The sequence below is a fragment of the Phascolarctos cinereus genome, unplaced genomic scaffold, assembly GCF_003287225.1.
Source record: "Phascolarctos cinereus isolate Bilbo 61053 unplaced genomic scaffold, phaCin_HiC Scaffold_4;HRSCAF=312, whole genome shotgun sequence".
NCBI classification, from domain to species: Eukaryota; Metazoa; Chordata; class Mammalia; order Diprotodontia; family Phascolarctidae; genus Phascolarctos; species Phascolarctos cinereus.
This window is the reverse complement of record NW_027555847.1, coordinates 201,585,715-201,613,657: the sequence shown is the minus strand read 5'-3', so window position 1 is coordinate 201,613,657 and position 27,943 is coordinate 201,585,715. Positions and strand designations below refer to the sequence as shown.

The 27,943-nt window shown below is 38.2% G+C and overlaps 2 protein-coding genes and 1 pseudogene across 2 annotated transcripts; 1 reads left to right on the top strand and 2 right to left on the bottom strand.

The window, feature by feature from the left end:
* The window catches only part of LOC110200830 (fatty acid-binding protein 5 pseudogene), a 137,678-nt pseudogene extending 130,505 nt beyond the window's left edge, over window positions 1-7,173 (bottom strand).
* NDUFB6 (NADH:ubiquinone oxidoreductase subunit B6) lies at window positions 7,027-23,159 on the top strand. The gene is made up of 4 exons (XM_020976227.2): window positions 7,027-7,345; window positions 13,353-13,445; window positions 18,987-19,031; window positions 23,065-23,159. The coding sequence occupies exons 1-4, from the start codon at window positions 7,172-7,174 to the stop codon at window positions 23,116-23,118; spliced, it is 366 nt and encodes a 121-aa protein (XP_020831886.1). The 5' UTR covers window positions 7,027-7,171; the 3' UTR covers window positions 23,119-23,159.
* Window positions 23,160-23,648: 489 nt separating this feature from the next.
* Window positions 23,649-24,362, bottom strand: TZMP1 (transition zone microprotein 1). Its single transcript, XM_078152845.1, has 2 exons — window positions 24,183-24,362; window positions 23,649-23,848 (listed from the first exon to the last, which is right to left on the bottom strand). The coding sequence occupies exons 1-2, from the start codon at window positions 24,225-24,227 to the stop codon at window positions 23,732-23,734; spliced, it is 162 nt and encodes a 53-aa protein (XP_078008971.1). The 5' UTR covers window positions 24,228-24,362; the 3' UTR covers window positions 23,649-23,731.
* Between the last annotated feature and the right edge of the window lie 3,581 nt (window positions 24,363-27,943).

Sequence of the window (27,943 nt, the reverse complement as noted above, 5' to 3'; positions counted from 1 at the left end):
CAACCCTCTCCTCCCTTTCCCTCTCTGTTCTGCCCAAAAGAAGGTAAATTTTGACAGCCAAAAGCTACCTAGCTAGCTTGGGGTTTACTGGCTAGATCTCTTTCTCAAAGACTAAGCCTAAAACCCAATTCACTCTGGATATCATGGACAACAATAGGTCCCTCCCCAAGCACCGCTTAATGGTTATTTTTGGGACCCTCCTGGCTCAGAGTGAATGTAAATAGTAACTGTTTCTCTTTTGGCCAACAACCCTGAGGGTTTCCCCTCCCAATTTGATTTTTTTCTTTTTGGTTAAAGGGGCCATCCTTTGACTCCCTCTTTAAAGAGGCCTATTCACTAAATGGGATTGCCTCACTCAAAGTGAGAACCTGGAAAGACCTTAGCTCAAAACGGCCAAGGTCTCCCACTGCATCCTGGCCCATTTCCAGTTGTCCTGATTAATAGCTGGCCACTGGACCCAGATGGCTCTGGAGGAGAAAGTGAGGCTGCTGACTTTGCACAGCCCTCCCTCACTCAAATCACAGTCAGTTTCAAGTCATTGCATCTCCCTGATGTCATGGTCCTCTTTGAGGATGAAGGACAAACCACAACCACAGTGCACAAGGCTAATAGCTTTGGGACCATAATTCCAATTTTGTTTATGTTCTTCAGCAAAAGTATTAAATAGGCACTGATCATTAAGGATCATGGCCCTGACTCAATTCCATGAGAAGTTCCTTGATCCAGCAGATTAGGTCTGGTTACTGCTATCATATATACACAAATAAGTCCTACACATGGATTCATCAAATAAATTGCATGGGCATAAAGAGCAGCCAATGATCTAGGGATTTTAGTGGACCACAAACTCAGTATGAATCAACAGCATAATATGACACTGTAATATAACAGTAATCTAACAGCCAAAAAAGATGTATGTAATCTTAGCTTTCATTAATAGAAGTACAGTGTCCATAAATGGAGAGATAATAATCCAAATGTATTTTGTTCTGGTCATGATATGTCTGTGTTCAGTGCTGAGCACTGCATTTTGGAAAAGATATTGTGAAGCTGGTATGCATCCATACAATGATAAAAGGAATGGTAAAATGGTGAAACTATGCCAGAGGATTATTTGAGGGGTGGGGGAGAAGAGGACTGTTAGCTTAGTGGAAAATAAATTTAGGGAGTGACATGATTAGTGTCTTAAAATATTTGAGGATTGTCAACCTGAAGATGGATTAGATTTATTTTTCTTGGTCCTAGAGGATGAAACTAGAACCAATGTGTGGAAATTACAGGGGAAAAGACTTTAGTTAGAGCTATCCAAAATAGAATATAGTAGTACTCTAAGTCTCATCACTAGGAGTCTTTAAGAAGAGGCTAAACTGTAACTGTGCTCTCATATTATTTCAAATACTCAGCAATCCACCCTTTCTCATCTGCTTTCCCCTTTTTTCCTCTCTCTCCAACTCTTACCCCTCCAGGCTCCTGTGTAAGGTCCAGACACTTTAATAATAATGGTCACAGTAGCAGAAATTTATTACAGCAAACAAAGCTGCCCTCTTGTGGATACTCTAAATACATGTAAGAGTAGAATTTAATGGAATCTTAGTTGAGAAGATGCCCTAAAGATCATATATGCCTACTCTCTTGTTTTAAAAAATAAGAAACTGAAGCCCAGAGAGGTTGAAGGACTTGGTCACTTGGTTAGTTAATAACATTGGCCAATATATTTGAAACCAATCAATGCTACAGGAACTCCTTCAGATTTGTCAATCTGTCATTTATCATTTGCAATATTCATAGGATGCTAAAGCTGGAATAGATCTTACAGTTAATCTAATTCAGGTGTTCTTAAATCTTTTTTGGTGTCGTGGACTGCTCTGGCAAGTCTGGTGAAGCCTATGGACCTGTCAGAAAAATGCTTTTTAATCCATAAAGTGAAATATTACATTGAATTACAAAAGAAAGTAACTGTATTGAAAAACAATAAAAATATTGTTAAAAAGTTCACAGACCTCACGTTAGGCCAACATTCTCCTTTTACAGAAAAAAAAATTAAAGCCCGTTGAGATTAAATGATTTGCCCAATGTCAGGTAATAAGTGACTGAATTGGGATTCAGACCTAGATCTTTTGCACCATGGGGTTAACATTGGGATTTTTTTTTGGAAGGCCAGTTGGTAAACATTTATCTGCATACTCCTGGTGTTAACGTAAAAATATTCCTACTGATTTCTTGTGATAGGTAAATGCTGCCTAATAACACTATCACCACAAAGAGATGATGGAAGCTAAAACCTAGGTTTTGTCATGCTTAAACACAAGTTCAGAGGTCAGAAAAAATAACTCTGAGCTCCAATTAGGGTTCTAATAGTTTCCAATTACATCAGAGAGACAGAGAAATAATTTTTGTTTTGTAGCCTTCACAAGGAAGACAGAATCTCACACATTAACCAGGGGAAGAAGAAACAAAATTTTACAGAGATAAATTTAAGGGAATTATTTTTCAAGGTTAGTCTGCTGATATTTACCCTTCAAGGTTATATTTACAAAAGGCTAATTGAGAGAGGAGATTTATATGCCGAAAGATAACCACAAAGTCAGAGTATGTGGAGATCCTTCCATAAGTAAAGCTAATCAAATTATTTTAGGAAGCCTTGCCTACCTTTTGGCTTCTTATTTCAGGAATGTCTGAGGGGCTTTACTAAGATTTAACATCTGATGTGACAAGTTTCAACCAACCAAACAATCTCCTAGACAGGAAAGGTGTCTTGAACTACTGGTCATATTGACACTCTATCCTGCGGAATAGGTCATCAAACTGTAAATCACAATCTCCTCTTTCCCTTTCACTCTCTGCCAGAGAGGCAGAAGTTGATTCCTAAGCTCATTCTGTCCTTTAAACTTTCTCTTCTAATTTCTATTTTATTAGTTGTTTTTTTTTTTTAATTTATGGGCAAAATCTGAATGATCCTACTGCTCTTAATATGGGTAATGCTTTATTTTGGAATGGGGAGCTACAAAAGAGGGAGGCCAGCGAATGTGTGAGATTACAGAGATACAAAAGAAAAGGAGCCAGGTTTGAATTTAGCTTTAAAATGTCACATTTTTCTCCTGATTAGGGGCTGATCCAAATGAAAATAGTCTTGTGGGTTTGTTTTTCTTTTTTTAATAATTCTTACAAACTGACTCAGTTTCTTATAATCTAGCCAATAGCTCACTAATGTTCAGACTCCTTAAGAGTCTGCCCAATATGACAGATGTTCTAATAAACCTTGTCTTTGACTGAAAGAAGGGTTGGGTTGAATTCTTTCAGCCAGCACCCACATGTTGTGATTTTGGAGTCCCAGCACCCCTAAACCTCAACATTTTGGTGGCCTATATGGGGAAACTGCCTACCCCCAAGTTCTCCTCTAGCCAAGACTGGAAGGTATGTAAGCCTGCCCCCTGCCCTTTCTTGCTCTGCATTTGGGGTAACTCTCCAAGAACCAAGGTTTTGGAGGTGCTTTTCAGGCAGGCAGTTATGAGGCTGTCTCAAACTCAGCTTGATGCTCTCAGGCTCTCTGTCCACTGAGTCAGTTCAAGGCCATGGACCTGGGTACACCTTCCACAGCATGGAGGACAAGGACAGATACCCTATCTGTAAGTGTATGCCCAATTCTGTCAATTCTCTCTGTGCTAGGGAACTGGGGAAAACTGCAGTTGCTTTTTGGTTCCCTGAGGTTTACTTACTCCCTTCCCTCTACACCCCTGAATCCTCCTTCATGGAGGTTACAGGGAAAAGTTAGAACAGCTAAAAACATCTTGGCAGATTCTGGAGGTTTTGTGATTGATCATGAAGGAGTTTTCAAACACCTCCTTACAACCCTGGTTACTCCATTCCCTTGAGTAAAGACGGTATCTGTTAACCCCTCTCATAGGAGAAGAGAGTTGCACCCTTTACCCCTCACCTTTGATTTTGCCCTCCCCCACCTAGGAAAGGAAGGAGGGGGGAGGGGCAGCAGCTACAGTGTGGGCCCCCCTGGCAATGGCCTTTGGCCCTAGAGCAACCTTTGCCTGGAAGTATCACCCAGGTTCAGCATATCCTGCTCAAAGTAAAGACGCTGGCCTCTGAAGTTGGGTAAGCATGCTCTTTTAAATTTGTAGTTTTAACTATTGATGAGATGTTGATTCTCTGTGTAAAATAATTTGGAAATGCATTTAACAAAACTGAAGCCATCTGATTGGTAATGAGTTTGTTTCAAGTTTCAAACTGGTGAACTTTTTGTATCAGTTATGTCAAGCAACTTTTCATAATTTGGTTACTGCTAAAATAATTTGGCTATCGTTGGTTATTGTTTATGAGTAAACATGCCAAAAAGCTTGTTTGCATTTTGATTTGCTGAGAATTTGCATGTAGAAATCTCTAATGATTGGCTTTTTACACCAGGACAAATTTAAATTTGAGATTTAAATCCTGGAAAATTTTTTCCTAAGCTGTAATTAGTGAAACTTGCTGTTTGAGGTAAAAAAGCTCATGGGATTTTATTTTGAGTTGTCTGATGGATCATAATCCATTGATAATCAACAATCCACCATCTGAGAGAAATGCCACAAGCTACTCAGAGAGAATGTGATGCTGGTGGGAAGTCAACATTGGGAAAAACTGAGAGGACAATTTTAGCCTCAGTCTAAGATGGGATCCTTCTGGCTCAGTTTCCCCATTATGTTCCTTTGAAAAGGAATGTTACCCACCTGGCTATTCCTGAGTCTGGCTATGAGGTGGATTTTATACTGCATGGTTGGAAAACTGAATCCAAACAGAGCTAAGGATGTTTTATCCTGTCATATCTGGGCCCTGAAGTCTTTTCTGTCAGATTTGTGTCTTCCAGATTACAGGCCATTTACCTACAATTGGTAGCAAACATCAGGCACCAGCCAATGTCCCCCCATTGTTCCCTGGATACAGCCTATGCTTGGTTCCAGTCAACCTCCTCTTTGGGACCCCCTCGAGGCAGTGACAGCTCTACACCCTTTGCCAGCAGGAAGCAGTTTCAGAAGCCAATACCTTAGCCCTTTACCCCAAAAGAATTTGGATCCCATTTGTTTGAGGGGGGAATGATGAGGATGGGTCTAGACCCCAAAAAGGAAAAGACCTGGACTTTCCCACATGGCCAAATCTCTGGTGTTCACCTGAGGCTATAATCCCATCAACTGGCCTTTCAATGTGACTATGCCCAATCTCTGTCACCCTTAACCTAGCTTGGCCCTCCATTGTTCTTATCTCTCTACGGCCCTTGGCCACTTCCCGCCCTTAATCCTAGCTAGGCTCCATTCTTCCTTGGCCAAGTAGTCCAGGTGCCTGGCATTCTATTACCACACAGTCCCTCCCCTCCCCCCGACTACTTAGATTTGTCTTACAGATTTCTCCCACAGTCTTTCTGTATCATTTTGTCTCCATTAAGGTGCTCAGATTCTTAAAATCTAGCCACTGCTCAGATTCTTATAATCTAGTCAATAACTCTCTAACGTTCAGACTCCTTAAGAGCCTGCCCTATATGACGGATGTTCTAATAAACCTTGTCTTTGGCTAAAAAAAATAATTCTTACAAACTCCCCAGTCATAGAGAAAGATTAAGATACGAGAATCTGGACCATAGGGAGCTTAATAAAAGCAGGATGTTCTATTTAGAGGTAAATAGCCTCACATAATTTTACCCTCCCCCCCTCTCATTCTCTTCTTGAGGGCAGTTTAATGGATTCAACATCTTCCTAAGTGAGGGATCACTGTGATACTAAGTTTTCCTAAAAACATTATGGAAGTCTAGGGAGAAGAGGGGTCTAATGTGAAATGTCCAATAACCAGTAAGTGATGCCTACTGAATGTGAGGAAAGAGTCTAGAGCTAGCTATCACCAGGACAGAGATAATCAATCATGGGAGCTAAAGATGTCACTAAATCAGAGAGTACAGAAAGAAAAGATAACAGGACCCTGGACAGAGCCCTGAGAAACACCCACAGTTAGAAACCTAACTGGATGGTGAACCTTCAAAAGAGAGTAAGAAAGAGCTGTTAGACTGGTAGAAGAAGAACTAGGAGAGAACAGTGTCATGAAAACCCAGAAAAGAGAGTATCTTGGAGGTGGTCAACAATTTCAGATGTAGCAAGGATGAGGTCAAGAAGTATGAGAACAGAAAAAAACATTGGATTTGAGAATTAAGATAGTTGGTAATTTTGAAAGAAGGCAACTAACAACATAGCCTCTAATAAATTGGTTGTTGAGTGAATGAATCCTGCCAATAGGATTTACATGTGATATGAAACCAGAATGGAAGGAACCATATTTAATTAAACCAGATACTTTTACAGATAAGGAAACTGAAGCCCAGACAGATTAAGTGACTTGCCTAATGTCACAGTGGTCATAAATAACAGAACCTAATTTTCAACCCCACAACTTCTGTCTTAAAATGCAGTGTTCTTTACATCATACAGTCTCTCCCAGACTGATTGGTAAAACATTATATTTTTGCAAAAATAGAAAAAAAAAGTTAACCTTGTATGTCACAAAACTTTAAAAAATGTATTAATGTATGCAATAGAGGGCAGGAATTGTTTCATTTTGTCTTTGCATTCCCAGCACCTCCCACAGTGCCTTACACTCACATAGGGGATGCCTGATTAAAGTTTGGCCAATAACATTTCAAATCATGGAAGTGGCAGAAGAGACAATTATATTGCAACTTGCTTCTATGAATGGTGAATTCACTACAAGAAGGATGGAAGTGAGTCAGTGCTTTATGACTTTCAGCTTCCAAAGTCTAAACACGCCTGCTAAGTCTGAATTACACACTTGCATTCTAAGCTCCTAGGGATGGATATTCAAGCAAAAGCAGGAGCCACTTTAATTCTTTCACTGCCATTCTGAACACCAGGAGGCGCCAAGCCATCTGTGAGAAGGAAACACGCATGCGCGTGCGCAGATCCTCTCGACGTTCCCCACTGCGCCTTTCGCAGCCTTCGTTCTCCTCCCACTCCACTCCTCATTGCCCCACAGCCGCAGATCGTTGGAACACGCCTGGACAGCAGTTGCCTACGTCATCACCGGGCGCCAGCGCCGCTGCGCACTGTCCCGGCAAGGTCGCTTGGTCGCTAAGCGGGATCTCCGCGGCTCGATCCCGTTTGTTCTGGGCGGCGAGGTCGAGGGCATGTCGGGGTTCACGCCAGACGAGAAGCTGCGGCTGGAGCAGCTGCGCGCCCTGAGGAGACAGTGGCTGAAGGACCAGGAGCTGAGCCCCCGGGAGCCCGTACTGCCGCCGCAGAAGACGTGGTTGGCCTTCTGGGATAACTTCGCGCAGAGTGACTCCGTCTGGAGGAGATTTGTGAGTGACGATGACCTCGGCCCCACTTACCCTAGGACTTGCCTCCTCCCTCCCTGAAAAAAAAAACGGGGGGGAAGCTCCTCCAGAGGCCTTGCTCCTCTGAACATCCATGCCAGAAGCATTTCCTTTTGTCAGTGTTTACTAAATTAAATTAATTTTATTTGTTAATTTTAAATTAAATAAATTGTTTATTAAGCGCCTGCTATGTCCAAGTAATGGTGCTAAGCGCTGGAGGTAGAAAGAAAAGCAAAAGGTAGGCAGTCCTTGCTCTCAGTGAGCTCACAGTCCAATGGGAGAGAGACATTGTGCAAACAACTATGTACAAACAAGCTATATATATAGGATAAGTTGGAAATAATAAAGTTGATGGTGGAACAACAGGGACATTTTTGAGGTTTCTAATGTCCCTGAGACTCGGTTTCCTCTCTTGTAAAATCTGGCTCAGTTTCCCCCTCTGAAAAATGAGGTAATAATAGCACCCACATCCCATGGTTGTTGGGAGGATAAAATGATATATAATATTTGTAAAGTGCTTTGCAAAACTTAAAAGAGCTATTACTGTTGACTACTTACTACTACTAATTATTATTATTATTAAAGTGGATATAGCAATACCTTCACAGGATTGTTATGATTGTTATATGTGGGAAAACCTGAAGGGTTGTGTAAATATAAAATTATTAGTAGTGTTAGAAAAGACAGTCTCCCAAAACAGTCTCCCCTGAGCCACTATTCAAAACTGATTATCACATATTGTGAGAATACTTTTCCCCTGTATTCCCTCTCCCTTGCTACTACACTGCTTCTATCTCTTCCCTTACATGTGTGGCCTTATTTTTTTTTCTGGACAAGACAACCTATTCATTCACCTTTCTGATTTCCAAAAATGTAAAGGTCCTCCCCCCCCACCCTTTTGTTTTAAAGACTATATACAATGTGGTATGGTTTTTGAAAAGCAGTGTCTTGACTTAATTATTATGTTAGAATAAAGGAGGCAGAGCTCTCTAGGGCTCCCTCTAAGATGCCCTAACTCAGCCTTTGCTTTACCTAGTCCTGACAACAAGTAAAATTTGAATGCCATTGGTTGAAGATTGCCATCCTACAGAACAGTCTGTGAGCTGTCACTAATGTCCATTGTCACCAAATTAATGTTGAAAACTTGACCTAGTCACCATTCTACTGCTAATTAGCTGAGTGACCTTGGGAAGTCATCTAACTTCTTTGGGTTTTAGTTTGCTAATTTAAACCAAAATGAAAGAAGGTAAGTTTGGATTAGGTGATCTCTGAAGTCCCTTCTAGCTTAAAATATCTATGGGCAAGCAGAGGCAATTATCTGAGTGAGATATCCTTTATTAGCAGGGGCATGCAGAGGCAATTATCTGAGGGAGATATCCTTTATTAGCAGGGGCATGCAACCTGGTAATAGAGGGGTGTCATTGGCCTTAATTTAGAAAGGCCAAGGTCACCCACTGCATCCTGAGCCATCCCCAGTTATCTTGACCTTTGTCTCAACACTGGACTTTGAACACTTTGGAGGAGAGTGTGCAGCTCACCTTCCTGGAGCTCTGTCCCACTCATCTAATTCATGCAAAAGTCCTCTTTGGTCCTCTTTGAGAAGGAAGGATGAACAACAGCAACCATTGTCACCTCTTCTATTTAGCACAGCAGTAGAAATGCTGGATGTAGAATAAGATAAGAACAAAATTGAGGAAATCCTCATAAAAAAGAAACAAAGTTATTCCTTTTTGCAGATGATATGATAATGTACTTAAAAGAACCCTAAAGACTAAAAAAAAAAATTCAAATTCAGTAAACTTGAAGGATATAAAATAAATCCATAAAAATCATCAGCATTTCTATATGCCATTAAAACCTAGCAAGAAGAGATAAGAGAAATTCCATTCAGCATTACTACAGATTGTGTAAAATACTTGAGTCAACCTTTCAAGATATATACAGAAGAACTATGTGAATAGAACTACAAGCAACTGTTTACGAGATAAAGACATAAATAATTGGAAAAATACTAATTGCTTATAGATGGGATGAGCCAATATAAAAAATGACAATACTACAGCTGAATTAATTTATACTTATTCAATGCTATACCAATCAAGTATCAAAGGATTACTTTATAAACTAGAAAAAATAATAGAATTCATATGGAGAGGAAAAAAAAGGTCACTAATCTCAAGAGAAATAATGAAAAGAAATGGGAACAGAAGGCCTAGAGGGCCAGATTTCATACTATACTACAAAGCAGTTATTATTAAAATAATTTGGTACCAGTTAAGAAATACCAATCAGTGGAGCAGATTGGGTATACGAGATAAGGGAAATACCTTACAATTTGATAAATACAAAGCTGCTCACTATTTGATAAAAACTGCTGGCAAAATTGGACAGCAGTATGGAAGAAATTAGATTTAGATAGGCACGTCAACATCCTACCAAGATAAGCTCCAAATGGGTATGTCACAGCTAGATATAAAAGTCACATTGTAAACAAATTAGAGAAATATAGAATAAATTACCTATTATATCTATGGATAGGAGAAAAGTTCATGACCCAACAAGGAGTAGAGGATCACAGAATAGAGATCATCAAATGAGATATTCATAAAACACTTCAGCCCATTGTAGGTACTTAAAAATGCCCATCCTGTCACAGAAGATAAAACAGATCATTTTGATTTAATTTAAAAGTTTTTGCACAAATGAATCTAATGAAGTTAAGAATAAAAAGGAAACAAGTATCTAGGAAAAAAACCTTTACAATAAGTTTTTCTGATGAAAGTCTTATGTGACAGGTAAAATCTGAAATAACTGAGGAAACAAAGGTTCAAACTTCTGAGCATATTGATTTATTAAGCAATACATACCAATTGCAAAACAAATCAGGACCAGGACTACTTGTCTTGGCACCAGACCCTAAATACAGGGGGAGACTGATTTTTATACATTAAAACAATTAACAGCATATAAACCAGAATATTTAAGGAACTGATTCAAATTTATATGAAAAAGAATCATTCCCCATTTGATAAATGGTCTAAGGATATGAACAGGTATTTCTTAAGGGGAGAAATCCAGCCATATGAAAAAATGCCCCAAATCACTACTAATTAGAAAAATGGAAATTAAAGCAGCTCTGAGATTCCACCTCATACTCATCAGAGTAACAGAGATAACAAAAAAGGAAAATAATAAATGTTGAAGGACTTTGGACCTGTGAATTGGTACAACATTCTGGAAAACAATGTGGAATTATACAGGAAAAGTTGATAAACTTAAAAAAAAATAAACCCCACTATGCCACTGCTAGGCCTATACTTAAAAGAGGTAAGTCAGCTAACACTTGAGGAAAGCCTTTTATTTAAAAAATAAATTAAAGTAGCTTTTTTTGAGGAGGCAAAGAACTGGAAATTAAAGGTGTGCCCATCAATTGAGGAATGACTACACAAGTTGTGATAAAGGAATGTGATGGAGTATTATTGTGCTGCAAGAAATAAGGCAATAGGTGATTTCAGAAAGAAAGCAAAGACTTCTGTGAACTGATACAGAGTGAAGTAAGCAGAACCAGAAGAACAGTTTATACTCTGACATTAGTATTATAAAAATGAACAATTTTGAGGACTTGTGTAAACTGATGAGGAATGAAATGAGCAGTACCAGGAAAATAGTTTATACAGTAGAAACAGTGTAAAAATATAACTTTGAAAGCTGTAAGATCTATGATCAATACAATGGCCATTCATGATTTCAGAAGACTGATGCTGAAACATGCTGTCCATGACAGAGAGCTGATAAATTTAGGGAATAAAATGAGATAAACATTTTTGTGTGCAGCCATTGAGGGAATTTGTTTTGCTTGACTATGCATGCATATATGTTTTAAGAATTTTTTTTGTCACTGGGGTAGGGAGAGAGAAAAAAGATTTGTTAATTTTTTAAAAAATGGTGGGAGGGATTCCTGCAGATGTGAAATGTGTATGCTTTCTTGACAGTTTTATTTTGTCACAAATCTCTCAAAAGTGTGAGTGATCTATAAATGTAATGTAAAAACAAAGTATCAAAATATCTTAAGAACTGTCATTATGGTGAGGATTTAATATTTATTTCAGCATCTAAATATGTTGAATGATAATTAATGTCCAAGTCAAGTCAACAAATATTTATTAAGCCCCTACTCTGTACCAGGCACCATGCTAAACATTGGGGATACAAAGAAAGGCAAAAACAACCCCTATGCTCAAGGGGCTTCACTGCAGCTATGATAACGTGTTTCAGCCTTATTGACTTTAAGAGATTACCTATTTTCAGTCCCTTTTTTAAAATTTATTAAATTCAATTTTAAAATAGATAGTGGGGAGGCATTTCAGGCTTAGCGGTTAACAGTCATGAATGAAAGGGAATAAACATTTGTATAGTGCTTATTATGTGTACCTGGCACTCTAAGTGCACCTATTATGTGCCAAGCACTGTGCAAAGTGCTTTATCTCATTTGATCCTCACAACCCTTCCAGGTAGGAGCTATTGTTATCTCCACTTTACAGTTGAGGAAATTGAGAAGGACAGAAGTTAAGACTTGCCCAGGATAACATAGCTAGCAAGTATCTGAAGCCCATGTTGAACTCAAAGCTTCCTTACTTGAGGCCTAGTACTCTATTAACTACACCATCCAGCTGTCTTACCTAATTTGAGTTAGGTAATTTACAGATCTAGTAGGCAGCAAAGATGGGACTCTAAATGACCTACTCTGTCATGACTTATTAGTGACTCTTTGTCTCACATCTTCCCCGTCTAATTGCTCACTTTGGAATATGACATAGAAGTAAATATAGCATTACTGTTATTTTGTTAAAGATGAAATATGTAGCCTTAAAAACAAGCTAAATAGTTTGGATTTTATTATTTCACTTATGATTTTAACTTTTTGTTAGATTAAGTTATTGCAAAAATTGGGATAAATTTGAGAGATCAAGCAAGTCAGCAATTTATCAGGTATTTTGCTTTATGGTCTCATTCTACAGATGAGAAAACTGTGGGCTGGAGAGGTAAAAAATGAATTGTTCTTTGGTCAGACAAGTAGTAAATGGCAAAGCCAGAATTTGACCCCAAGTCTTCTGACTGAAGATTCACCACTCCTTACATTGCACCATTCTGCTCACACCCTGTCCCCCCCCCAAAAAAAATTTGTTTAATTTCACCCCTTTACCTCCCAGACACTAGTCTCTCACTTTCACATTTTCTTCTTCAATACCTTTTATATTGAAGATATCATTATACTTTATTAAAACTTTGTCAAGGTGTCCAGGCAAACCTTACATCTGTTCTTTTATATTTGCAAGCTACATGTTGATTATACAGATGTTAATTAACCCTCCACTATACCATATTCCCTGTTTGTTTCCCCATCACTGGCTTCCTGGTTAGTCCTCTCAGGAATGATTTTGGGTTCAGTAGGTTTATGAAGGCAGCTACAGACCTCAGAAGTCACTTGCTGCTGATTTTTGCTCAACCCCAGAGAAAATGGTTTTCTCAGTTTGTAGATTCAGTGTTATTTCATTTATGTTTAGAAGCATAGGATAAATGAAGCTTAACTCACTGTACATTTGGGATTGGAAATTGATGACTCCATGGGGTTAACTTGACTTGGAGATTTCTATTGAACAAAACTCTTTCATGATACATACGTAAAATCTTAGACTTTGTCCAGGTTGTGTGGTAAAATATGCCTAACATATTTCTTTAGAAGTCTTACTCTGTTATTCTTACAAAAAGCCCTTTGCCTTAATGCCAGACTTGCTTTGTAATGTGTATAATTCTCCCTCAGCAGGTCCTGCCCTCAGTAGGGATTGTAGGCCAGGGTTTTTTGAAAAAAAAATTGTGTAAACGTCCTATAGAGGTTTAGAAAACACACAGCTTATATGTACAGATAATATTATTACGGTGAATTTAGTTGGTATGTGTACTCCAAACATTCTCTTCTTTTGTTTATTTCCAGGCTTTTAAGGCCTGCCGAAGTGGAATGTCTGTTTTTGCTAATATCCTTATACCAGCCTGGATTATTCACTATTATGTCAAGTACCATGTACAAGTAAGTATTTGAAGTAAATATTGTTTGGGATTATGCATTTATTTTGTTGTAAAATAATGAAAAGCTAACTGTTATCCAGGTGTACATCAAATTGCTTTACTTTGTAATTTCCAACTTAAAAACTGAAGGGTCAGTGTCCCCAAGACTCCTTACTTTGAATTTGATTATTTGGAATGCATTTTATTAGAGAAATAATGTGGAGGTGGGGTGGGGATGAGATGGGGTTGGTCCTAGAGCAGCCAATGAAATGCACAAATTAGTTGAACTCTATAACTAATAGTATTTGCCTTAGATTTGAAGCCTAGGGGCAAGGGGTCTGGCAGTACAAGAAGGAGGAAAATGAGTTAATTAGTCAACTAGCATTTATTAAACACATAATCTGTGCAGGCATTGTGGTAGGTGCTGGGTATTCAGAGGCAAAAATGAAAACATTTCTGCCCTCAAGGAGCTTACCTTCTGCTGGGGAAATAAAATGTGTTCACAGATAAGTAAAGACAGGATGTGTACAAAATGAACAAAGAATTATCTAGAGGGCAGGGACATGCAGCCAGGGAGGCAGAAGAGTCAAGCTTATAATTGGGAGCTGCAAATAGGTACATGGAGCTGAAGCAGGGCATGAAAGAATAATACCTAGTCGTTCTGGAGAGATATGCTGGAGCCAGATTGTGAACAACCAGAAGAATTTGGCACTAAAGGCAATGGGGAGCCACTAAAGCACCTTGAGCAGAGAATAGTGACATGGTCACCCTCATGCTTCAGGAATATCAGTTTGGCAGTTTTCTGGAAGATGAGACTAAGCACAGTAATGAAAAGGCTAAAGTAATATGTAAGCGGTTATGTTGACCTGAACTAGGGTGGTTGTGCGAAGGACTCCCGGATATCACGAATCCAGCCCTCTTTCCTCAGAGCCAGCTAGGAGGTGCAATGGATAGATAATGCTGGGCCTAGAGCCTGGAAGACCTGAGTTCAAATCTGGCCTCAGACATTTACTAATGTGTGACCCTGGGCAAATCACCTATTCTCTGTTTACCTCAGTTTTCTCAATTGTAAAATGAGGATATTAATAGCACCTACCTCCCAGGATTCTGAGGATAAGATGAGATAATTTGTCAAATGCTTAGCACAATCTCTGACATATTGTAAGTGCTATATAAATGCTTTCCTTCCCATGTTCTCTTGAGTTCATTTTGAGGCAGTCTTTTTACACTTCTTGGATTAATTCATTATCTTACTCACCTGGGGCCATCTCCAGTCATCTTAATCTATATCTTGCCACTGAACCCACATGGCTCTGGGGGAGAAAGTGAGGCTGATGACTCTGCAAAGCCCTCCTCACTGCAGTCCATTTCACTTGAGAGTCATGGCATCACCTTCATTATGTCATGGTCCTCTTCAACAAGGAACAGCAACAATCCTACAACAAACAACAATCCAGCCTGATATCTTCAGCTACCTGCTTGACATCTCCACCTGGATATCCCACAGGCTCAGCTCACATGTCCAAATCATAAATCGTCTTCCTCCCTGAGCCTGTCTCTTCTTTTAATTTTCCTGTTTCTGATGGGGATACAGCCACTCTTCCAGTCACCCATGCTCTACAACTAAGACTTCTCCTTAACTCCTCAGTCTCATTTAACTCCTTAACTCGTCTCTGAGCCTATTGCTTGCCAGATCTTGTTGATTGTACTTCTTCAGGGTTAGAAGGAAATGAAGACTGTAAAGCTAATCTGCAAAAATGCAAAAATAGAAGTTTACATATTAAAGAGTCCCTACATCATCCCTCTGAATGTTCTTGCCTTCTTGGCTTTTTGTGATACACTCGGGCAGTGGTTGTTTTCTGACAGATTCTTCCCAGTCTCTTTTCAGGATCAGCAGGATCCATCTCCCTACTCCCTGCCCAGGACCTATGTCCCACTCCTTCTATTTGAGTATACTCCAAGGCTCTGTCCTGAGCTCTTCTCTCTCTCTCAGTGATGATCCCAGCAAACTCTAGGAATTCAACCACCATCTTTGTCCACAAAGCCAATTTTCCTCTCTTTAGAAGTTCATACTTTCATTTCTCTTTGTTCCTTATATATATATATATATATACACACACACACACACACACACACACACACACACACACACACACACACACACACACACACACATATATAAGACCATGGGTTTTACTACTGGTTCCTATCTTGGATTTTGTTCTTCTTTGAACTTCCAGGTGTGTCTCAACCACTGTTCTTCATTCACTAGAGCTCCTGTTTCTGTGTTATCAATGATGGTTTTGTCCCTCAGCTATCTTTTTTTTTTCTTAGTTTTAAACCCCTTTGCTTAGATTTACAAGACGCCCAGGAAATAAACTTTTGCAGGCCTTCATTAGGTGTACTTCATCCCTGGGTAGGAGTTTGTCATCCCTGCATTTTGAGCCGTAGTCCAAAATTCCATTCTGTATACTATGTTCTTAGTACCATCCAGATGAGTTTTTCTCCTCATTATTTAAGGAGAGCAATGGAATACACAGCATGGGTCACTATGCTCTTTAGTTTCTTGTTCAAGATTTTGTAGTTTGAGACAATACTTTTAGTTTCTTTTTGGCAATAGCATGTATCCATATGAATAAGAAGTAATTAGTAATTATCTATTTTTTGTTTTTTGTTTTTTTTTAGTCATCCCTTTTGATAATCCTTGGACCAGAAGAATAACCACCATTGTTACTCTTCTGTTCTTCCTTTAACATTTATGATGATCTTGAACCTAAAAGCTTTTTTATAGCTCTACTGTTTCATTCCTTGGAGAACAAGCATCTTCCTCCTCAAAACATCTAGTTTTCCAACTCTTAAGGAAAAGCCTCATGTTTTTAGTTCTAAATGTAAATTGATTCTTTTCTTTCTCTGTGTTTAATTCTTCTATTCCTTAGCCTCTTGATAAGGGTAAATTTCCCCTCTTCTACTTCAGACATCTTCTTTTTCTTTTCTTTTTTTTTAGTTGAAGCCCTATTTTCATTTTTTAAAAAAAGAAACACTTTTTTGTTCTTATAACTTTGAGTCTGTTCTAGGTCTTCCTTTCCAGAGGAAGGACAAGTCTACATTTGAAACATATAGTCAGTTGGCATGGCAGAATAACAAACACCATGCACTCAAAGCATATCATTGCAAAATTCTTCCTACTACCCTACTGGTTTCAATTTTTTAAAGCCTTGTTTTTTGAGCTACCTATGTGTAGCTCTAAACTACTACCTTAAAACTCCTGGACTATACGAGCAATTTATATTTTTAGTCTCAACAACCCCAGAGCCACTCTCTACCTTCTCTCTCCTTTTCCCAGGCTCCTTTCTTTCACCAACTTTGCCTTACTCCTTAATCCTCTCTATCAAATTGCTTTATGCACCAATTTGTTTCATTTACCTTTTCTTTCTTGTTTTGCCTACTGTATATTCTTTACCTTCTCTTTGAGCACTTCTCTTCAAGTTCTTGCTCACCATTCCTCCTTAGATTCTTTTTTTTTTAATGCACAAAACGATTTATTAATGTGACACTTGATTTGTTGTTCAGTGTTGTGGGTAGCATGTAGGTAGAACCAGAATTCTGTATCATGGGGAAGCGAGGGATGGGCGGGTAGACCACAAACATTAGTGTTTTCTACGTGTCAGGTAGTATGCTAAGCGCTTCACAAGTATTATCTCATTTGAGCCTCACAACCACCATGGGAGTTAGGTAGTTATTTTCCCCATTTTACAGATGAGGAAAATGAGGGAGACAGGTTTAATGACTTACTTAGGAGTAAAAAAGTATTTTATATCCAACCTACATGGAGTGAACAAAGGATTGATTCTTTGAGGCTACAGGATTCCCTGAAATAACTTACTTAAATCATATGTTATGTAAAAACTAGTGACCCTCTTTTTTTCTCTTTTAAGTTTAACTTATATAATCTGGACCTGGAGGTTTTACTCCAGATTTTCCTCAATTTCTCCCAAATTTTTCTTCGCTAAATATAATTGCCCTTCAAACCACCAAATGTTTTCCTTCTCCTTATTCAACTCAATTACTTCTCTTTTTTCCTATAACTTTTAACTCATAAGGAGATGGAAGTAGAACCTGATTTTACAGATGAGAAAAAAAGACCTATAAAGATTAAGTGACTTGTTGAGAGTCACATGGGTTAATCAGGAGTAGATTCCAGGATTTCTGACTCTTACAGTGTTCTTAAAGTACTAAAATGTCTTTGTCATCTAGGTCAGTGGTTCACAAAGGATGTGTCACAAGTTTCACAAAATATGCTATAATATGTTGGATTTGTTATTGCAGATAAAATAAAATTTATAAATGGTTTTGTTTAATATAAGTTTTATTACTCCATGCATATTGTATCCTCTCTTCAATTTAGTTTTTTTAGAAAGCTGCTTAGAGCACTGATAGGTTAAATGATTTGTGAGAGGTCACAGCCATTATGTATTTAGAGACAGGTCTTCTTGATTCTAAGTTCAGCAGCTTTCTGTTCTCTGCATTTTTTTTCTCCATTTTTCCTTTCTCTCTCTTCTTACTACCTCCTAACTTTTTTTTAAATAAGCAAGCACATGTATGGTAACATACAGAATTTGCAAAATAAACAATACTGTTATTACACATATGCACTTACCTTGGAACACATCAGAGCTCAAATTCACAAAAAAAGTCAACAAAAATACTTTATACATGAGCCACCTCACCCATAGTGCTGCCAAATTAAATGTTTAGTATGTCATAATTCTGTACAGCAAAGAAAACCATGCTTTTTGAGAACAACTGATCAAGACCCAATAATATACCTACATAAATAACCATTTTAAGTGTATTATTTCTGAACATCCATGTCAAATGAATAAGTTGTAAATCCCATATCTGTATTATGTTTCCATTTTGGATAGGTAATACCATAACTTAGGGTGCTTTAGGCAAATTTTTATCTCCAGTTGCTTCTATCCAAGAAAGGGAAAGTCTTATAAATTGAATGAAGTGGTCTCAAGGTCTTTATATGTCTGAAGATAATGGGAGAATGGTAGTGCAGTAGTTATTTTATCCAGAGGTTTAATGCAGATGATTATCTTTTCAGAATTCTTAAATGATTTTGCTTTTCTGTGTAATAAAAGTTAATTTGGTTTAGCTCTGTTCCTGGCTCATAGACTGAGAAATACTGGTATGTTTTCAAGTAACATTTTAGATAAGTAGAAAGTGATTTTTAAAACTGGGAGAAAATTTTTAGGCATTTTATTTCTTGGAAGAAAATATGCTTTAAGATATTTGCAACTTGTGAATGTAAAGGTTATTTTTATATTTCTATGTCCACATGACCTTATAAACTGTTTATTTCCCTAAAATAATGGTTGCATAACAATGTTCTTAACTTCTGAAGGTGGAAGAGCCATTTATGTTTTAAATACCTATAACAAAGAATTTAAATAATTGGACAGGTAGATATACTAAATAAGTGCTTATTGACAATGTTATTCTGTAGTTTTAGAAGGAAGTATCAAAATAAATTAACATAACCTCATTTTTGTTGCAGACAAGACCATATGGCATCGTTGAAAAGAAGCCCAAAATATTTCCAGTAAGTCTTTTCAACTTATTTTCCTGAATTTTTTTCTTTTAGTCTTTTTTATTTCATGTTCCCCTACCATCATCTAATGTTTTACCCCTTGCTATCCAAATGTTGCTTTATGTATTGTAAAAGAAAAGGTAGAAAATGGAAGCATTGCTTGGTAGTAATGGTTGGAGTGGGCAGTCTGGATAGAAAAGTAACATGCTATGTGACTTTGGGCAGTGTTAAGTTTGTTTTGGGGAATTTTAGTTTCCTGTAATTTGTCACTGGCAATTACCTTTCTATAGGGGTAGGAAGAGGCAGCATGCTGCCTTCAATTAATCTACCCAGATGCTAATGCTCCCTGGGCACTACGTCCAAAAGATGCAGAATTCTTTGGCACAACTCCTGAATCACCTAGAGTAGTTTGAGTTTATCTTCTTAATTAGCATGGTGGCCTCAGCTGACATGGACCAGCACCTCCAGTTCTAATCCCTGGATCATTCCTAGTAGCCACTTATCGTTTCTTTTTACTAATGACCTCATTTTCAAATTCTGACTTTAGTTGTTCATATAGCATTACATAGAATATAGCATTATGGTAATTTAGTGTCATCTTTTTGGATTCATAAAATTTGTCTCTTGGACCCTCATTCAGTTCTTACTGGCAAAGCAGAGTACAAGCCCTGGTTGGGTCCCATCAGACTGAAACTATTTTGAATAGGGACCTCCCAATGGACTGTCATTTTAGGATTAGCCTAACTAAATGATGAATGGTCAGCCACCAGATTTTGAGGTTTTTTTTGGGGGGGGGGCGGTGTTTGTTTTTTGGTCACAGAAACTCAGATCATCTGCTAAAATGTGGAGGAGTCATAGTCCTTGTCATAGTCATTGGTAGAAAGATGAAATCACAGGTAGTGAATTATGTATTCATAAAAGCAAAGTTAGTATTTAGTCAGTCAGCAAGCATTATGTGCGTTACAGATTAATCTTCCTAAAACATTACTTTGAGCAAAATAATAAATCCATTTATGTAAAACATGAAACTCACAAAATGCTTTATAATGCAAATAATATCCCCATTTTTACAGGTAAGAAAATTGGCTTAGGTTAAGTGATTTGCCCAAGGCTTGGGCTTTAAACTGGGTTATAACTGGGATTTAAACTCGGATCTCCTGACTCCAAGTCAAGTCCTCTTTCCACCCAACTGTGTTGCCACCCTGCCATTCCTTTATTTCAGATGCCTAGGTATAGGCCTTTAGTTTATCATTTAATGTTCTCCATATTTTGGCCGTTTTGAATTATGGAGTAGAAACTAAACCAGAAAAAAGAACAGTCTCTTGTTGCCTAATTTGAAATTGAGAAGACTGGAGTATTGCAAAGCAAAAATAATCAGTCATTTAAAATCTTTTTACTTGTTGGGTATAACAAATGCTTAGTATTTTACTTGTATACCTAATACCAGCTTAAATGTCTGAAACCACATATTAGAATCTCATGTTCTGTAATACTTGAAGATGACTTAAGCAGAAATGGAATTTCAGATGCTTTGTCATCACTTCCAGTTTTGAGTTGGTGAGGGTGGTCCAGAGAGAAATGTTTGTGTGTCCTATCTAAGCCCTTCCCTTTACTGCCCCCACCCCCTCCATGAAAACAAGATCTTCCATTACAGGTTTTATTAAGCTAAATAATGTCCTAAACAAGGTGCCTTTTATTCTCATGAACCATCAGAAAATGGTTGTCAAATTTGCCAATTCTTTAATCATTTAATTAACAGGAGTCTATAAAATTCATGCACATGCATGGTAAATCTAGTATTTGCAAAATAAACACTACTATTACACATGTTCCCTAACCCCAGAACACACTCAGAGCTCAAACCTTTGCTCTGACTCCTCACTAAGCCTGGTTAAGTTTACTTCTACCTCCTCCTGGCTTATCTCAGTCCTGTCTATTCTTAGAAACTGCCTGGGGCTGTTAATCATGCTGGATTTTGCCTCTAGAACTTAATTAGCTTTGAGACTTTGGGCAAGTCACTTTATTTCTTTGAAATTCAGTGTTCTCACCTGTTACAGTGGAACTTTAACTACTTGCAGGGTTGTTGTGTGCACCAAAAGAGATACTTGGAAAACACTTTGCAAACTTTAAAATGCTTAAAGTAAGCTATTATTGTACTACATTTCATAGTCACCTTTATTATTCAAAGCCTAGACCAATTCCCTCTTTTATGAAGCTTCCTGAGAATGATCTCTTCTTCAACACCTATCACTGTCTTTGTCACTTCAGTAAGTTGACAAGTCTTGCACTTTTTTGGTAAACTCTAGCCATCTAGCGTTATCTGATTCTTTTATTAAGCACTGTGCTAAGCACTGAGGGTATTAAGAAAGGCAAGGAGACATTCCCTGCTCTTAAGGAGATCACAGTCTAATGGGGGCGGGGCTGGGAGGCCTACACCATGAAAACAGCTTATGTACAAACAAGTTATATACAGGATAAATTGGAGATTAACAAGAGGGCAGGTGCTAGCTGTAAGGGGAATCACAAAAGGGTTAAATTCTTGGGGGAAAAAACCTGAGTCTTATGATTGGACTGTCTGTATCCCAGAGTACTTAGTAAGAAACAGAACATTAGAGCTGGAAAGAACATTAAATAGCATTTAGCCTAACTTCTTTTATGGTTTAGAGAAACAAGCTCAAGGTGAAATTGATTTAGGATTATAGGTTAGAGCTAAAAGTGAAAGTGACCTCAGAAGTTGGATTCAAAACATCTTACAGATGAGGGAACAATGCCAAAAAGGCTTGTCAAAAGGTCATGCAAGTCTGGACTAAGCTGGGATCCTATCTAACCCAGGTCCTTAGACTTCAAATTCAGCATTTTCCCACTATATACTTACCCAAATCACAGAATTAGTGAAAGAATCAGGCTCAATGGAGTCAGGAAAACCTGAGCTTGATTTTGGTCATTGTTGAGTAGTGTCTCACTCTTCGTGACCCTGTGGACCATACTGTCTGTGGGGTTTTCTTGGCAAAGATAGTGGAGTGGTTTGCCATTTCCTTCTCCAGTTCATTTTGTAGATGAGGCAACTGAGGCAAACAGGGTGAAGTGACTTGCCCAGGGTCACACAGCTAGAAAGTATCTGAGGCCAGATTTGAACTCAGGAAGATGAGTCTTCCTGACTCCAGGCATGGCACTCATACCACCTAGCTGCCCAATGTGAAATATAGCAGTCTCTTAAGGCTTTCAACTCCTGCTCTCCTATCTTGGGATGTACAGGTGGAAAAAATGTTTTGGAGCTATGTAAATGATTGGGGAGAAAAATGCAATGGGCCTTTTGTGTTGTCGTTCCCAAGCAAAATACCTCTTTTCCATTTTATATATCTGTGTGTGTGTGTGTGTGTGTGTGTGTATACACATATGTATATATGTATATATACACATACGTATATGCATATATATACATACATATATATGTATATGTATGTTGCGTATGTGTGTATGTGTAGGAACTAGAGGAAAAAACAGGACATAAATCCTAAAACTGTACCTTCAGAAACTTGATGTTTATTTAAAATCATCCACTAATAACACTGTCAATTTTGAATAATAAACAAGCCAAACAAATGGATCAAAACTTTGGTAAAAATATGGCAAACTTGGAAATTATACATAAATTATGTTAACGATGGGAAATACTTTTGTATACATGATTCTGAGGGTGTTAAAAAAAAACCCTGCTGGATTCAGAAACGGAGTTCAGATTTAGACCTATCGTCTTAAATAGTGGTAAGTCACTTAATCTCTCTAGTCTTGTTTTCCTCATCCATAAAAGGATATGTATATTACTTTTATAATCCCTTTCCATCCCTAAATTTATGATCCTATGATCTCAGTACATTTCACCAACTCACCACTACCATGCAATTCAGGACTAAAATTGTGCAAGGTACCTGCTACTTTGAATTTTTCTCAAGTCGAAATATTTCAATAAATATCTTGCTTTACTTTGTACATTTCTAAGTAAATAGAATTGGGTAAACTGTTTGTTGTGATCTTTTTTTAATAGGGTGATAAAATTCTGGAGACTGGAGAAGTGATTCCACCAATGAAAAGTTTGTGATATACATGATTATCATTAAAAATGATCTTAAAATTCCAAAAGCTTGTAAATCCAACTTTTGTTTCTGTACCAGAAAATATTTTCTGTAGAAATAACTTAATAAAGTTTACTCTTCAAAAAAATTGCTTTCATACCCTCCTTACCAGGGCCTAGGTCTTTTTGAATTGTGGAGTAGAAACTAAACAGTGTAAAAGAATGGTCCCTTGTTGCCTATTTTGACATTGAGAAGACTGGAGTATTGCAAAGCAGAAATAACCACACATTTTAAAACTTTTTTACTTGTTGGGTATAACAGCTGCTCAGTATTTTCTTTGAATACCTGCTACCAGCTTAACTTTCTGAAATCATAGACTGGAGTTTCATGTTCTGTAACACTTGAAGGTGATTTAAGCAGAAATGGAATTTCAGTTGTTTTGTCATCACCCTCCAGTTTTAAGGTGGTGAGGGTGGATCCTGAGAAGAAATGTTTGTGTGTCCCGTCCAGACGCCATTCTTCCCTCTCCCCAGCCCCCAACAATGAAAACAAAATGTTCCATTACATAATTTATTAAACTAAATAATGTCCCAAATAAGGCGCCCGATAAGGATGATGTCGAATGCCAGTTATATTCCTTCAGTCCCATAAAGTGAATATTACGTTTGGATATGTCTTCCCCAGCATGGACCGCGACGTCACCGTGCACGCGTAGATCACGAACCCCCAAGAGAGGAAAACTATGGCCAGCAGCAGCTACAGGAGAGAGAGGGAAGTTACCGGGGAGGAGGGGGGCGGAGACCGCCTTGTGGCCCCAGGCAAGCTGCTTTACGGGTCAGGGCCTAGAGCTCGCCTGGGGCATGCTACCCTTGAAACTGGGTCAGGTTCAAAAAAAAAAAGTGTGGGGAGAGGGGAATCAGACGCTCGTGGACGCCACCGAGGCGCCCACGCAACAAGAAATTATTAGGCGTTTGCTACGCCTCGGCCACCGTCTTGGGCGCTGAGAATGCAAACAAGGAAAAAAGTGTCCTCAAGGAGCTTACGTCCTGAAGGCCGAGGGTGCCTCAAGTTCTCTCTGCCCCGAACTTACCACCGAATAAACGAAGTTCAAAGTGCGGCGGCTAACGGGCCTCATGCTGAGCTCGCTGCGATCCCGATGGGGCGGGGCAAGACTAAGGCCACCAAGCACACCTCCACGAAGAGGTCCCCGTCCTAGTCGCAGCCATCTTGTTTCCGGGCACAGAGCGCCTGCGCTCTCAGCTGTCCAGCTTCTGCCCGGATATGACGTCAGAGGCCGTCACGGGAGCGGAGGTTGTCAGCTGATAGGAAAGGCTTGGCTTTCTTAGCCAGGGTGACAGAAAAGGAAAATGGTTAAGGTGACACGCTACTTTTGTGGTATGCGTGAAATCATCCCTCGAGTATGTGCAGTCTGTATGAGAAAATCTCCTTTCTGTTATCAGACCCCATCCCATCTGGCCATTACGCCAGATATTGCACGGCATCATATACTTAAAGAAGTATCTTTTAATGTAGTATTTTTATTTTCCCCCAGTTACATGTAAAAACAATTTTTTGACATTAATTTTCAAAACTTGGAGTTCTAGATTCTGTCCTTTCCTCCCTCCCCACCCCACCCCTTCATTGAGAAGGCAAGCAATTTTATATAGGTTATACATGTGTAGTCATGGAAAGCATTTCCATAACAGTCGTGTTAAAAAAAGTAATTTTAAAAAACTTAATTTTTTTCAAATAAAGGCTTATTTCCCCATGTGGCAATGAAACAAGTATTCTTTTTTTATGATGTTGAGACTTCATTTTATTCTTTTATTGAATGATTGATTTTTTTTTTGCTGTTATATGTTCCCGTATTTTGTAGGTGCTGGTTTCTGCTAAGTACATTTCATTTCCTTGAAATTAAGCTTTATTAATGAAACTTGTTTTCTCTCTCTCTCTCTCTCTCTCTCTCTCTTCTCTCTCTCTCTTCTCTCTCTCTCTCTCTCTCTCTCTCTTCTCTCTCTCTCTCTCTCTCTCTCTCTCTCTCTGTATGTATGTATATACACATATATACATATATATATACATATATATTTTTTTGTGGGGGGGGAGGAGATAGTAGCTGCTACCTGTTTTCTTTGTGGTGTTGCTGTGAAAGCTAAGGAGAGAACAGGGACTTACTTTTCATTTTTGACTTTGCATACTAAGAGCCTAGCAGATTGCATGGGCCAAAAGGTTGATAAGTAAACAAATGCTTATTGAATTGTACTGTATGTTCAATTACTTTTGTGTTGAGCACTTACTCTATACCTAGTTGAGTGAAAGGATTAAACTAAGAATGTAATACAGAAGCCTATAATACAGTATCAGTTACTGAACATGGATACTTACTGACTGCTCAGATCAGAGGATTTAGAGCTAAAATTAGGTCGTTTTGTCCTTGGGTTGCTTACTCTACCTTTCCAAAGTTCAATTTACTCATCTGTAAAATGGGCTAACTTTTGTACTTACCACATCAAAAGTGGAAGTAAGAAAAGTATTTAATTGTTCAGTCTGTCTGACTCTTTGTGACCCTATTTGAGGTTTTCTTGGCAAAGATACTGGAGTGGTTTGCCATTTCCTTCTCCAGCTCATTTTTATAGTTGAGGAATCTGAGGCAAACAGGGTTAAGTGACTTGTCCAGGGTCACACAGCTAGTAAGTGTCTGAGGCCAGATTTAAACTCAGGAAGATGTCTTCCTGACTCTAGGACAGGCACTCTGTCTTCTGCACCATCTTATTTTTAGAAGAAATTTATTCATTTATTTTTACATGCATTTATATCTCTTTCAAGCTGTCTACCCTTCCTGTTCAGCAACCCCCTCTCCCCCCAAAAAAAGGGGGAAAAAAATCTCATCATAAGCATGCATAAATCTACTCAAAAATAAATTCCCACATTGGCCATGCCTGAAAATGTATGTTTCCCTGTATTTAAATTCATCATCTCTTTGACAGGAGATGAGTGATATGTTTCATCTTTAGTCCTATGGGCTCATAGTTTGTGATTGCAACAATCAGAATCCTAAGTATTTCAAAGTTGTTTTTCTCCATAATGTCCCATACATTGTTCTCCTAGTTCTACTAAGCTCTACGTCAGTTCTTGAAGTCTTCCCAGGTTTCTCTGAAACTGTCCATTTCATCATTTCTTACAACACAATAATATTGCATTGAAATTATTATTTGTCCAGGCATTCCCCAATAGGACATCTCTTTAGTTTCCAATTTTTGGCTACTACGAAAAGAGCTGCTAAAATATTTTAGTACACATAGGTCCTTTTTCTTTTTCATCTCTTTGAGGTATAAGCCTAGTAGTGGTATAGCTGAGTCAACAGATGCAAAGTATTTAGCATACAATACAGAAAAGCACTAAGTGTTTTAAGCACTATGTAAATATGAGTAGTTTTTACCTAGTCCAGTACCTCAATTTTACACATGAGGAACCTGAAGTCTCATGATCACAGAAGTTGTGTGGTCTGGCTTCTAACTCATATCTTCATATTCAAAATTATTTTCTTCATTTATAAAATTTCCACTTCCTATGGCTGCTTCTACAACCCCTTATATTATTCCTTTTGACATATGTAGTTCCTGAATGTTTGGGGGTAGATTCCATGACTATATTAAAGTATAGATAGCCACACAAATATATAGAATCATACAGTACAAAGAAGCACCTAAACTGGTCTTAGCAGACTTAGCCAACGCTTTGTTTTTATTTTGTACCATTGGATAGGATGTTGGTGGGGGTGAAGGGTATGGGGTGGGGCTGTTATTGAAGTTGAACTTACATATCCAGCAGTTTCAAGTTATTGCTGTCCCTATAGCACAGCGATCTCTGCTATCATTCTAGGAAGAAACCCCTGTGGAGTTGCAGCTTGGCAACTATTCCTGAAAGTGCTATAGCCACAGCTACTGAAGACCCATCAAAGTCCTTCGTGCTATTAAATGGTTCAGCCTCAGTCAATAAAGATTTATTGTCAGGCACTCAAATGAAATTAAAGGAGAGATATTAACATCTGCTTTGCTACTGTACCCTAAGGACCATGGAACCTTTTCATTTGACTTTCAGTTGAAACCTTCCATTTGTGTTGTCTCCTCCATTAGAATGTGAGCTCTGAGAGCAGACTGCCTAACTTTTCTATTTGTATCTTATTTGTATTTGTACAGTGCTTTGCATATAGTAAACATCTCATAAGTTCTTTCCTTCCTTCCTTCATTCTGAAATTCAGAGTTCTTGTTATTTGCACAATTCCCAATGAGAGATGGCAGGGTCCTCTATTTGCTTTCACAAAGTTAGCTGAATTATTGGAAGTTCCAGATGAGAGCTGTTATTTTGTCTGATTTCAGGTGAATAACGTTGGCAATTTGGCACATTTGGCCTCACAAAGATGAATTTTCCCTTTATAACTGATCTCCCATAGAGGACATGAAGGGAGGAAGTGAAATTTTTAAAAAGAGATGGTTTAATGAGCTACATTACAGGTGGTCTCTCCTGGTAGAATGTAGTTGGCTTCTTGAGGGTAAGGAACTATTCGCTTTTTTCTTTGCTTGTACATTGGTTAGCACTTGGTACAATGTCTGGCATATAGGCCCTCAATAAATCCTTGCTGATTTATTGATTTGTTTTGTGATAGTGGTTTGAAAAAAGAAATCTTTGAACTTAAAAATCTTACTGTTTTAGCTAGGTGAAAGAGTTCTCTGGTTTATCAAAGTGATGCAAATTTTACTGTTCTTTGCAACATTTTATTTTTGCAAGATAGGATTTTCTACAGTAGCTATTTGACAAACTATGGATACTGTTTAGAAGTTTTAAAAGAAT

Coding starts and splice junctions, on each gene's coding strand:
- TZMP1 (XM_078152845.1), bottom strand. CDS start 24,227: ATGAGGCCCGTTAGCCGCCGCACTTTGAACTTCGTTTATTCGGTG. Junction 23,849..24,182: donor TGAACTTCGTTTATTCGGTG/GTAAGTTCGGGG, acceptor TCTCTCCTGTAG/CTGCTGCTGGCCATAGTTTT.
- NDUFB6 (XM_020976227.2), top strand. CDS start 7,172: ATGTCGGGGTTCACGCCAGACGAGAAGCTGCGGCTGGAGCAGCTGCGC. Junction 7,346..13,352: donor ACTCCGTCTGGAGGAGATTT/GTGAGTGACGAT, acceptor GTTTATTTCCAG/GCTTTTAAGGCCTGCCGAAG. Junction 19,032..23,064: donor AGAAGCCCAAAATATTTCCA/GTAAGTCTTTTC, acceptor TTTTTTTAATAG/GGTGATAAAATTCTGGAGAC.